Below are 13,349 nucleotides of genomic sequence, written 5' to 3'. Positions count from 1 at the left end.
ATGTGGCTAGAATGCTGACGAGGATCAGTTACAGAGAGTATATAAGTCCCTTGTTGAAACAGCATCACTGGTTACCGGTTTGTTTCCAGGCATAATTAAAAGTGCTGGTTATAAGCTATAAAGCCCTATGGCATGGGATAGACCATCCAAAAAGGGCAGTTTCCCAACACCTAGTTTTGGTCCAGACTGCTTCCCAGTGGACCAAAAAGAACCTTAGAAAAGCAGGCTCTTCTTGTGACGCCATTACGTCGCAGTGTGCCAATGGCACAGTCGCAACATCGTAATGGTGCCACAATGTGTGGACACTATGCGTCCGGCATGTCATAATGGCGGCGCCCGTCTGTACAGGGCACTGCTATTTTGATGCCCTTGTCACGTGCGAGGGGTGAGGGGCATCCAGAAGCGCCACCCCTTGCACGTGACAAGGACGTCCTTTCCCGTCCGTCTGGACTGGGCCTATATGACTTTGGTCCAGATTATTTGAAGAACTGTATCTCCTCATATGAACCTGCCAGAGCCTAAGATCTTCAGAGGGAAAGCTTTCTCTTGGTCCTACCGCCACTGCAGGCTCACTTGGTGAGGACACGAGAGAGAGTCTTCTAGATGGCTGCCCCCTTCCACAGGATACTAGACTATCTCCTCCCTCCCTTCCTTTCATTGGCAAGCTAAGATGCTTTTATTTAAGCAGGCGTTTAATATATAATTATACCAGAGCGGTTTTTATAGGGTATGGGTGTCTTAGTCGTGCCTTTTAACTTTTGTAATTTTATGCTTTTTTAAATTATTATTTTAACTGTTTTAAATTTTATTGTAATTTTACCTGTGAGCCACTTTGGTTCCCTTCTGGGAGAAAGGCAGCATACAAAATAAATAAATAAACAAACAAACAAACAAACATTAAAACTGCATGTTCCAGAGCTGAAAAGCTAAGAATGAATAATTAAATAACCAATGCTGGAATAACACAATGTGTGTGTGCTTGTGTGTGTGAGCACGGACATCTATATAGGAATGGGAAGGACAGAGAATTCACATCCCATGAAGTGTTCATTTATGCTGCACAGGGCAGTTGCATTGAGAAGCTGGATACACGCACTGGGCCCATACTCAGGGGATGGCCTAGAGAGAGACCATGACTGATGTCCTCGTTACAACCATTCCTCCTTCACTCTTAGTTCTTTCAGTTGTGTGTGGCTGCTGCCCCTTTCCAACACACAACATGGAAACGGAAAAGGATACATGTAACTCTCACTATGCAAGCAGGTTTCAGAGAACAGACTTTTCCTCATACCTCACCCCTATTCCCCTCCTGACCAGCCTTCCCATCTATTCTCACACACTGACCTCATGTTTCAGATACATTCAGTGGGAGAATCCAGCTCAAGCATCTCTCTCATGTACACTGTACCTCGAGGAACATTTTTAGCCCAAGCAGCAGCAAGTGGTTTTTCTCCACCCCACTCTGACATTCTGGATCTTGGCCACATCAAGATATTTTATTTCAAACTTTTCTTATGCAGCACAGAAATGCTTTGCTCTCTGCTCAGAGGCTTTCATGTGTAACTTAATGAACGGGAGTGACTCCAGCATCCAACGACCTAGCAGACAGCTGGAGTAACAAGTGTGATATCCTAGCTCATTCTGTAGGGATTGGTGTGTAAATGTGTAGGTATTTCCCAGTTCATCTCCCTGAAAGGGGAGGCATGCCTAGCAGCAAAAACAATCACACTCTAAGGGAATTTGTTACAACTGAGCAGTGCTTTGACATACAGTTTGCCAGCATGGCTATTAAGACATGTGGTTACTGGGGGAGGAGAGAAAGACAAAGAAACACAGAGACATAGATAATGTCTCTTGGGTGCTCTGAAATAGGGAAGTAAAGATCCCAGCCTTACAATACTCTTAGAAAACTACTTAAAAGTCAACAATTTAAAAGTCTTTGAGATGGTAGAATTGCAAGGAATTGCACTTCACTCCCAGCCTACAAAATCATTTTCTTCTCAGTTTATCAAACCAACATCTCAGTTGGAAGCTCCACTTTATTCCCTATTCATTCATGATCTAGGTGAGCTGAATCTGCACATAAGGAATCCCTATCCTCTGTCTCTAGTTCCATTATTCTCCTCACACAGAGATCCACGCCTCTGAACAGGAGAACTTCCTCTACACACAGGGATCTCCACATGACTGAGGATGTTGGGGGAAAAATGTGTTGTTCACAGTTGTGGAAAATGTCCACATGCAGGGAAAGCTCCCCCATTCAGCCTCATCACTCTCCTCATGAGGAGAGCTGGAAATAGAGACAGAGCAGGCTTAGCACAGTCCCTTTTTGACATGCTTCTTCAACAGGACTGCATAATGCATGAACAGGGATACTGAGGAACTTCACACCATTTGACACACTTACTACTGTGTTGATAAACTTTTTGCAGAAGACTGCTTGGGCCAAAACAGGCAGCCAAACACTATTTCCTGCCAATGAATCTTCCCAGATTCAGTTAGGGGAGGAGAGATGCATCTTTCTGAGTTTGCTTCTTGTTAAGATCTCAGTCAAATCTCAACATACAGGTTTGTAGTAACCTTTCTTTTCCAGGTTCAGATGTGAAGGACCTGTTTTGAATATGCTCATTGAACCAATGGGATTTGCCATGAAAGGGCCTAGGCTGTGAAAGGATCCAGAATGGAACTCCCAACCATGCTGCCCTACAGTACTGGACAAAATGGGCTCAATGATATTTTAACAAAATGATTTAATGCCAAAGGAGTTTGGGGAAGCATTGTTTCCTCACAACAGTCCTATTCAGACATTGACTCAAATGAAAAACAGCCTAAACTATTTAGGGGAATTGGTTGGTCTCTCTTTCTCTCTGCCACACACACACACACACACACACACAAAGACAGGTCTCTGCCCCAGGTGTCCTTGTATACTTACCTCTTCTCTTCTCAGTTACCAACCTGGTGAGCATTAAATCTTTTTTTTCTTTTTTAGTATTTTTAATTGTTTTAACATGTGCCGTATTCAAGCTTTTAACCTGCCTCCTCACAAAACTAGCCTTGCAGACTATATGTAGCCTTAAAGCTACATTTTGTCTATGCCATTTTCATAATAATGGGAACAAATAAATCTGGGACAAGCAAACTTAGCTACCTTGTTCTGTGCTGCTACCAAGATGTCCCCCACAGAATGCACTTTCTGATTGCTAGAACACAATGCAGTCTACAGAACAGATATAGTCTTGGATTTTAGTGGGGGAAACCTGGGCTGAAATCCCATCACAGTTTTGACCAGTCCCTTTGGTGCTTTTGCCCCTTTCCCCGTCACTTTCTCTCAGCTTGCCCTGCCTCACAAAGTTCCATGTGTGAATATGCTATCATCCCCCAGAGGAGATATACAAGAAAGTTCTGAGGAAAACCAAAAAGTTTTACTCTTAGCATAAATGCAGAAATCAGTTTAATTTTATTTCCAGGCTTCCTTTGCTCCATAATAATATTCTATAGGGTTTTAGTCTCCTTTAATCAGCTCAAGAACAGCTTCAATCACACACTTTTACTTTTCCTTGCTCCTCATTTTTGTCCCAGGAATTTAGTTTAGTCCAGTCTCATCTCAGTAAGAGACAACAGTTAGAAGGTAAAGCAAAACTTCTAGTCCTGCTTTCTTTCTTTCTTTCTTCTCTTTGAAACAGGCAAAGTGATTAAAATCCCCTCCACAGAGGCTCTCGATTCCTCTGTGTGATACTGTATACTGAAATCAGATCTCCTCTGAAACAGTTGTGAAATGTCTCTCTCAAAAGAGAGGAGAGAGAGAGAAAGAGAGACTGAATGAGAGAAAGAGAGAGATGGGGATGAGAAAGGAAGTGGGAAGAAATAGGCCAAATTCAACAAAGGTACAAAGGTAGAGGGAAGGAGAGAGAAAAAGGAATGGGGTGGGGAATTAAGTGCAAAGAAATTGAGTCCCCCCCCCTCCTTCTCCTTTTGTAAATGCGGGCTTCCAAATCTGTATCATCTGTTGAAGCTTGCTAATTCAATCAAGAGCTCAGGGACCCCTGTACAAAAGCATCTGTGTGTGTCATGCTCTTTGCTCAAGTGTTCCCTTACAAGTCTTCAGGAGTTTGCTTTGTAAATACAGACAGGGCGTTTATGTAGTGTAAAATTGTGCTGTATGTACAGGTTTGGAAAAATAGATGTCAGTAGAGGGAGCATACACTGAAGTTTCTAAGAAAATGAGAAATTAACAGCAGAATGTGTTAGAAGGAAACAGTTCAACATAGGCTCGAAACAGATGGGCAGAAGGAGGCGGCTTCCAGCCACTCCAGGAGCTGCCTCAGGGCTAGGCTGTGGCCGCCTAATGTGGCTCAAAACCAGCTCAAAAGGAGCAGAACACACGTCCCCTAACAAAATGTTGCAGTGTGGGATGCTTCTGTTTGGACCTTTAGTCACTATATTCCATTTCTACCACCCAATGTTTCTGTTATCTCCAGCCATAGCCACTGAACTGTCCCACTGGGATGTTCGGTGTTTTTTCCCCTCCATTTTTTTGAAAAGGTGGCAGTAGACATAAGGTCAATCCCAGCAATATGAAAACCTTTTATTTCTTCTCTGGTTTCTATGGGTAATTCTTATTTCTGTCCCTGGAAACATGGCAAGTATAGCCGCTCAGTGTAAACCAGGAACTGACTTATTTAGAAATAAGATTATTTATTTTATCATTTTAATAGCTATGGGTATCTTCTTCCTTCCTCCATTGCCGCACACCCCATTGCATTCCATTTCCCATCCCATGTTATTTTTTGTTGGTGGTGGTGGTACTGTTGTCTTTCCCACTTGGACAATGTTTTATGTTACATTGTTCTGATGTGTATTGGGGGAGGGAGTTTACTTCTAAAGTATTTTTCTAAAGAGTTTTTGTGCATTCTGCTGAAACTTCCCTCTTGCACATGAGTCCTCCTGTTAGCTAGAGTTCCATTAGATGTAAAGAGATAGACTCCTGGGTGACACTGTTGTGATTGTGTGAAAATCTCAGCCATCTTTGTTCTCCTGTGTTGGTGCATGTCCCACAGCAGAGGAATTAGGTGAAAAACTGTTCTTTGTATCGAAGACCTCTAGGCAGGGGTTCAAACATACCTAATTTGGGGCCCCATTTGTAAAATCACATAACAGAGACTAAGATGCCAAATTCTGACACAATGTCAACAGGATGGAATGTGAAAGTCCTAAGGAAATGTTATTAATTCATATGCGCCAACGTGGCTGGAAGACCAGCTAGAACCCATTCTGATGGAACTGTTGTTGTCGTTGTGTGCCTTCAAGCAATTCCAACTTATGGCGACCCTATCCTGGGGTTTTCTTGTCAGGATTTGTTCAGAGGAGGTTTGCCAACACCTCCCCTTTAGGCTGAGAGCATGTGAGTTGCCCAAGGTCATCCAGTGGGTCTCTTGGCCATCCTGGGAATTGATCCCTGGTTTCCAGAGTCATAGTCCAATACTCAAAGCACCATGCCATGCTGGTTCTCTCCTGATGGAATACACAATCTCTATTGATTACATAGTAGTAACAAAACCTGGAGATAACTACCAAACAGGCCACCTAACTAAGGGGCTCGACAGACGGGCAGCTCCGTAACGCCTGTCTGTGCCCTGCATCGTTGCCACAGCCACCAAGCGGCACGGCAACGATGCACTGCCAGAAAGAAGCTGCCTAGAACGACTTCTTTTTGGGGCACCATATGCATCAAATGGCGCTGTCATGATGCCACTTCCTGCAAGTGATGTGTGCATGCTGCACAGCGCATGCATCATCATGGCGCCGCCCGTGTGGACGGCAGCAAGCCATGATGGTGGTGTCCTTGGGGACTAGGGCTGCTGGGCATGTAAATGCCCAGTCTCATCTAGCCCTAGTTTGCTGGAGGATGCCGCTAATCGGCCATCTGTACCGGGCCTAAATAAAAAGAATAAAAGATATATTGTGGTATGTTAAAGTGCTTAGGCAGCTATGACAGACATGATGTAAGAGCTCAGTTCATTTTATAAGGTTAGGCTTGTGGACAGCCAAAAAAAAAAAAAAAAACCATTAAAAAAAGATGCAATGTTAACATGGCATATCACATGACCAGCTTTTAAGTCCCTGTGTGTATATAACATATAGGCAACATTTCAGGCAAAGGAAGGTGAAAACTTTTAGAAATACAAAGTTGTGGCTGTTTTTCTAGTTTACAGTAGCATTTTTACATTTCTAGACCTGTAACAACAAACCAATCCTTGCTGCTTTTATTTATAACATGGCTGGATCTCTTAAAATTGATGTGTTTGTTTAAATCAAATGTTGCTAAGGGAACACTAACAGCAAACACAGACATTAAAGACCACTGAGCATGGCAGGTCAGTGAACTGTTCTGTTTCAAAAACATGCCCTTGGGACAACTACAGCATACTCAGGTTGGTTTTTGAAGACTGCGAGCAGGATACCTGGTGTGATAGTTCTCAGACATGTGCAAAGCCAGCTGCAGTAAATCCATTTGGTAATACTGTTTCCCAGTTCTGAGCAGCAGGTATTGATTGCACACGACTTTAATCAGCTCTTCAGGAAAAGTAAATGACCTGGAGACACTCACACCTATGTGCTTTCCTCCTTATTGTCCTGGTCATAGGTGCATTCCAGATGGGCAAAAAGTATGTACTAGATACGTACTAGGGTTAGGAAAGGGCGTCCTTTCCGAATGCCCTAACCCTAGTATGTACCTAGTACGTACAAAATGGCGGTGCCCATTCTACCTGGGCGCCACCATTGAGACGTCACGACCGCACCGCCTCTAAACAGAGTGGCGTGGAAGTGACGTGCTGGTGCCGTGTGAGGGCGCCTGGGGCGCCCTTTCCGCAGCACCGGAAGGAGCTCCGAAACGGAGCTCCTTCCAGGTTTGTGTCGCTGGCGCAGCCTTTACATGGCTGTGCCAGCAACACAAATGAGAAAGGGGCTGAGCGGCCCCTTTCTCTTCGTCCCCACCACTGTCAGGTGTCCATGGGGCATGAAGCCCCAAGGACACCCCTTTCCAGGCCGCGGGGAAGCAGCCTTTTGCCACTTCCCTGCGGCCTGGAAAGCGGCAGATCGGGGCCTCAGAGGCTGCTACTTGGGCAGCTGAGGCCCCGATCCGGCGTGGAAAGGGGCAGGAACAGGCCGCCCCAAAAGGGTGGTCTGTAAACTGCCATAGTTAACCTTAAAACTGTTTCAACAGTTCAACAGTTGTGTATATTCCTCCTCCTTTTCATGCATATGGAAATGAAGGTGAACTTGTGGTAACCATTTTAAAATTCAGAATAATGTGGATTTTTTTTTTTGACTGTGTGTGAAACAAAGTATTAAAAAATCAGTTTGGCATAAAAGACTGAAATATTGAAAAGATGAGATAGTGAATGAACATGATATAACCATCACTTTAAATAGACTCAGTGAAAACATGACAGATGAACATTTGACAAGGTAAGTAAATAATAAAGTCCAACTAGCTGACTTCACAATTATCTAGAGCTACGTTCTACCTTTTTATTCTCACACATTGGCAAAGCTGATAAAATATTATGCATCTTTGCTTACCCCACAGTTTTCCAGAATGATCTTCTGGTTCACTGTTAGGACCTTCAGCTGCTAAGCTCTCCCTTCCTGAGCTGGCATCATCTGCAACGAAAGAAAGAAAAGAAAAGAAAGACGGTTTAAAACCATCACAAGGTAATGTTTGGACAAGAGTGCAGTTCAACACTTTGCTAAGGCTGCGTTGGTGCCTTTGGAATGCACAAGCTCATTCCATTCCAACACAGTGAATATGTTTTGTTGCCTAGCCAGTTTATTTTCCTTCCTGTTTTTTGAGTTTTTCAACTGGCTACTAATATGATGGGACATTAATTAATCCTTCCATTAACAGAGAACCAAGGCCTCTTTGTTTATGTTTATGGGCTGGCGTTCCCAAGGAGGAGATGGAACTGTTTTACACTCCTTGCAAATGATGGCATAAATCAAAATTATAGCTGAAAAGGCAACAGAGACTTCTGGGAATCAGTCATGCTGGAGGCAACACTTCACAGCTTTCAGAAAAATCCAGGAAGTGATAATGTATTTCATTTATTCTGAAAATTACACAGTACCTTACTACAAATTCTTGCTTATTTATACCAAGGAAGGGGCAAAATAAAACTGTTTGGGCAGGGTGTGAAAAGGAGGAAAAGGGAGGGGGTAAGCATGAATGTAATACATTACCTGAACAGATACTACGGTTGAAAGAAATGTGCTCTAACCACAACATCAGTGTGATGCAGTGACTGGACTAAGACTAGGGAGTCCCTGCTCCTTATTTTTTGGGGAAAAAAAAACACAACCCGATGCTCTTTGTAATAAGTGTTTTTATGTTTAGCATCAAGATGTCTTTGCAATTTTGACAGTTTCATGGCTTTGTTGGAGAATACGTTGTAACATAAAACACTGCGGTAGCTGCTTATCTTCTGGGTCTGTACACATGAAGCTGATTGACAGATATTCTTTGCTATAACAGTAACATTTTTAACTTGATTGGAAGAAGCTTCATTTTGTGTGGAACAGGATGCACCCCCATCAACATCATCAGTTTTTTTTTTTTTATGTTTCAAAGCTATCCTGACACTCTGGCAAAATGTATTACAGTCGGCCCTCCTTATCCACTGATTTTTTTTATCCATGGCTTGAAAATATTCCAAATAAGTATAAATTCCCAATGATTTGTCATTTTATATAAGGGACACCATTTTACTATGTTACTGTATTTAATAGGACATCAGCATCCATGGATTTTGTTATCCATGGGGGGTCCTGGAACCAAATCCCAGCAGATAACAAGGGTCCACTGTATTCCAAAATTCATAACATGGAAAGGTCACTCTACCCAACAATAACCAAACACTTTTATTTGCAGTAATCAAAGAAGAAATACAATCATTTTCAATATTTCTCAGTTATTACATATTCTGTCTTGAATGCTCATTCACACTGATTGTGTAAACAACTCTCTTTTTAAGAGAAGTATTTCTTCTTTGAGAAAATAATAATAATAATAATAATAATAATAATTATTATTATTATTATTATTATTATTATTATTATTATTTATAACCCACCTCTCCCTGTGTTGGATCAAGACGGGTAACAGCATATAAAAAAGAGAAAACAATAAAATCAAAAGCACAGAAATGGTAGATAAAAGTACACTAGACTCCAGATTCCCACTTCCTCCTCCCCCTCTAAAATTAACGTTAAAAGCAATTCCCAAACAATGGGCAATAAGATCAGTCAAGAACAAATCAGTCCGAAGAGAACAATTTAGGTAAGTGAACAGTGAAAGTAGGGGATCAATTTGGGAAGGCCCACCAGAAGAGATCCGTTTTTATTGCCTTCTTAAAGGCCTTCAAAGATGTTAGTTGGCGGATCTCATCTGGCAGATTGCTCCAGATTTTTAGAACGGCAGTAGAAAACGTCCTCTGGAAAGTAGTTACCAGTCTAGTTCTCTCTGACTGTAGTAGTGCAGGAAGCATTATATGGGAGGAGGCGTTCCCTCAGGTAAGCTGGACCTAGGCCACGTAGGGCTTTATAGGTAATAACCAACACCTTATACTGAGCCCGGAAGCTAATAGGCAGCCAGTGTAGGGATTTTAGAATGGGTGTGATAGAATCAGACTTGGAACTCCCAGTCACCAATCTGGCTGCCATGTTTTGGACTAGTTGCAGCTTCCAAACGTGGCATAAGGGTTGCCCCATGTAGAGCACATTGCAGAAATCTGGGAAGCAACAGATATTCTGAGAATCTAATGGCACAACATGGACAATATTATAGTTCAGCGCAGCTACAAAGGTGGCATCTGGCTGTATGCATGATAGCAAGAAATGTCATATGCTTTCTTTCAGGCACTCAGAGTCATTTAATTGCATGTTCCTACTGCCTGCAGAAGTAGCAAGTGCTGGTTAAATATTTTTTTTCTTTTGTTAACTCTTTCTTTCTATTATAACTGAAGCCTTCTCAGACCCCCTGTAAGGATGTTGCAGCCCCTGGTTTAATTCTATTTTAATGTGCACTTTTAAAAAAATTGTATCCTTTAAAAAATTGTGAGCCACTTTGAGTTTTTATTTGGGGGGCAAAGCAGGTGTGGAGAAAAGGCAGGTTGGAACATTGGTAAATCCATTCAGAGTAAACCTGGCAACAATCAATGGAAGCTTAGCCAAGAAAAGGTTGTGGCTGCTCCCGGGAGCAAGTATAAATAGGCTGAATGAGGAGTATGGAATTAGATAGGGAATTGGATTAGACCAGATAGGGACAGAGCTATGAGTGAGATTTAGAGATTTATTAGACCCTGAGGGGTTTTAACAGCCAAGGTGGCTGAGATACACTGCTGAACGGGGCAGTTGGAAGGGGTCTGAGTACCCACGTTGGCCTAAAAAGAGGTAAAGTGAGGGAATTGAATTGGTGTGGCTGGAAAAGTCATAAAGTAGCAACGAAGTTTTAAAGCTCAGAGTTGAGTCAAAAGTCTTATGTGAAACTGTAACCTAGAGACCACTTCTAGACTATAGTAACAGATACTGTAAATCGTTGTAACTGTTTAAGCGGATAAACACTGCATCAACTCTGAATATCAACCAGAAGAGAGATACTATAACCTGCTATCTTGTAAATAAAGTTTTCTTTTGTTTTGGTTCAAACTGTGGTCCCTTGAGGTATTTTAAGAAATTATATGCCAAATGCTACGAGGGATTAATAATAATTTTATTGTTCATAACACTCAAAAGAGTGCCCTGTCTTCCTACAGAGTGGCACAGAGTTAAACGAAAAGTGTGGGGGTCCCTCAAGCAGGGGATCCGAGTTCAAGGGTCTCATTGTGCAATTTGGTGGCAGCTAGGGAGGTAGCCATCACAGTGGGATAAAAAGGCCCATTGTGCTGCCATCCAAGAAAAATAGCTGGGTGAGTGAGACTCACGGTCACAAAGTGGGACACAAATGAATATAATAATCCTAATATTAATAATTAAGATCTCCTAGATGAAACTGGTTGTTTTGTTGTGGCTGCTTGGCTTCCATCCCACACAATGCTGAAATTTAATACAAATCCCAGCATAGAATGATTGATAGATCCTCAAAAGAACATTTTGTACATACAGTGGCTGTAACACATGATAGAGCATGTCCTCAACAGAGGCACCAGCCCTATAGAAAAGGATAAATTAATATACACATTAAATATAATAAAAGGGTGTGGGAGGCAATGTTGTGTTGTGGGTAGAGCACTGGATGGAGACATGGAAGATCTGGCTTAGAAGCATAGAATCAAAGAGTCATGGAGTTGAAAGAAACCATAAGGCCTATCCAGTTCAATCCCCTGCTGTGCAGGAACTCTCAATCAAAACATCCCCAACAGATGCCATCCAGCCTCTGTTTAAAGACCTCCAAGGCGGCTTCAGTTTCCACTCAGCTCCAAAGCTTTCAGGAGAATCAAGGCCCATTTCTGCTCCCAGCCTAACTTACTACACATGACTCGTTTGAAAATAAGCTGTTAGGAAGAAAGGCCTTTGAAAGCATTAACTGCTAACACACTAAATATACATTTGCACTGTCTTGCTGAGTGTAAATAATTCAAAAGATGCTCTGCTTCCCAGTGTACAGCAGCAAAGGTTCACTTGCCACTCGCCTTAAAACTGGGAACTGCTTGCAGATTTACCATTCCCAGTTACCCCATATCATACGTAAAATCAGACAGATATATTTGAAATCTTTCAGGATGCATGTGGAACTATTTATTACAGGAAGTCAGTAGCAAAATTGACCCATAAAAATGAGACTGAAATTGAAAAATGTTTAAAAAGTTTAGATCCAAACCCTGAAATCGCCCAGGGATCTCTCTAGAGGCTCCTAGGACTTCCCTGCAGATTTTTAACAGAGGTTTTGTCAATTAGAAGTTAATCCTACAAAACCTGGTACACTGTGATGGGCCTCCTCTCCTTTGTCTCCAGCCTCATGTTACAGTACGTCCACCAGCGCACAGGCCCCTCCTGCCCCCAACTCCACTCATGCACACCAACTAATTGGCATTCTCAGCAGCACTTGACAGGCTGCCAAGCCTTTCATGTGAACCAAATTGCTGTGAATGCGCCAGATCCTTTGAAGGTGCATCTCTTCTCGTTATCCAGCCAAATCCTCAAACTGTAGACCTCCATATAAGACTTAGGAAAACCCTTTCCCCGCCCCCCGTAACAAAAGTTTGAGAGGGAGTGGCTAATTTTTTTTAAGGAAACAACATAACTGTACCAGACAGCAGGGCTTGCAAAAAAAATTACTGAAAGAGAAAAACCTATCACCCTAGAACAAGAAAAATATACATTTTAACAGATGCACAGTGTGTGTCTGTGTGTGTGTGATGGTGGGCCTTGCTTTTTTAGTCACCACCAATAAATAAGATGTTGCCAATTCTACAAAGTACTCTGGATTTTCCAGGTCTCCCTTTACATCCCAGTACAGGTTGATTTATAAAATAACTAGCAAGGCTGTAGTGAGACAATACTGATTTAAATCAGCAGGAAAAAAGACAAATTTAAGTTTTCATTTTGTAAATCATTTCTTTATATGGATATGAAGAAATGATCATAATAAATAGTTGCTGCAACAATTAAAATAAACTGGGTTGTAGTTCGTAGGGAAACATTACAATAATCATTTAGAAACAAGGAGGTGGTGTCAATATTATTAAAGGTGTTCTCAGTGCATATATATTACAACAAAGTCATTTATTTGAAATGCCTAGCACTTACCAGATTTAAAGACTAGACAGCATGATATTTCTCCATGAAACACATTTTCCATTGCTATTCTGCCAGCAGAATCATAAATATTCATAGTCCAAGCAATGAACACATGGCAGAGTTCAGTAGTTGAGAGGGCATAATATTGAAATAAAAATTACCCAAATGGTTTCAGTGGGTTATCCTGGTAAAAGAGAGAACTGTTTCTCCTAGATACCAGCACCTGAGTGTAGTAGGAAACGTACAATACGAAAATGTATCCTCTTTTGTATTGTATTTGTAACATTTGACCTTCACGGTAAAGTATTTCCTTCCACTGCTCATTCTTTAAGAATAATTAACACTGTCTTCAAACTAGGTTGCAATCCCATATCAACACATCTGGAAGTCAAGTGTACTTACAAGTAAATCAGTTACAAGAATTCCATTGTCAATGTCAATAAGGCGGGATACAGACCGCTCCTTTGGGGCGGCCTGCAGGCGCTGCTATCCCCACCGGATCGGGGCCTGAGCAGCCACAGTGGCAACCCGAGAGGCCCTGATCCACCACT

The 13,349-nt window shown here is 42.0% G+C and overlaps 1 protein-coding gene across 1 annotated transcript in view; it reads right to left on the bottom strand.

The window, feature by feature from the left end:
- FGFRL1 (fibroblast growth factor receptor like 1) overlaps nt 1-13,349 on the bottom strand; it is a 128,226-nt gene that overhangs the window by 14,854 nt on the left and 100,023 nt on the right. The window contains exons 3-4 of the mRNA XM_042456809.1: nt 9,135-9,140; nt 7,588-7,668 (exon numbers count right to left, since the gene is read on the bottom strand). Of these exons, the coding sequence (XP_042312743.1) occupies nt 7,588-7,668; nt 9,135-9,140 (87 nt within the window). The remainder of the gene's footprint in view (nt 1-7,587; nt 7,669-9,134; nt 9,141-13,349) is intronic.

The sequence above is a fragment of the Sceloporus undulatus genome, chromosome 3, assembly GCF_019175285.1.
Source record: "Sceloporus undulatus isolate JIND9_A2432 ecotype Alabama chromosome 3, SceUnd_v1.1, whole genome shotgun sequence".
NCBI classification, from domain to species: domain Eukaryota; kingdom Metazoa; phylum Chordata; class Lepidosauria; order Squamata; family Phrynosomatidae; genus Sceloporus; species Sceloporus undulatus.
The sequence above is the reverse complement of the archived record's forward strand: the minus strand, read 5'-3'. Positions and strand labels throughout refer to the sequence as shown.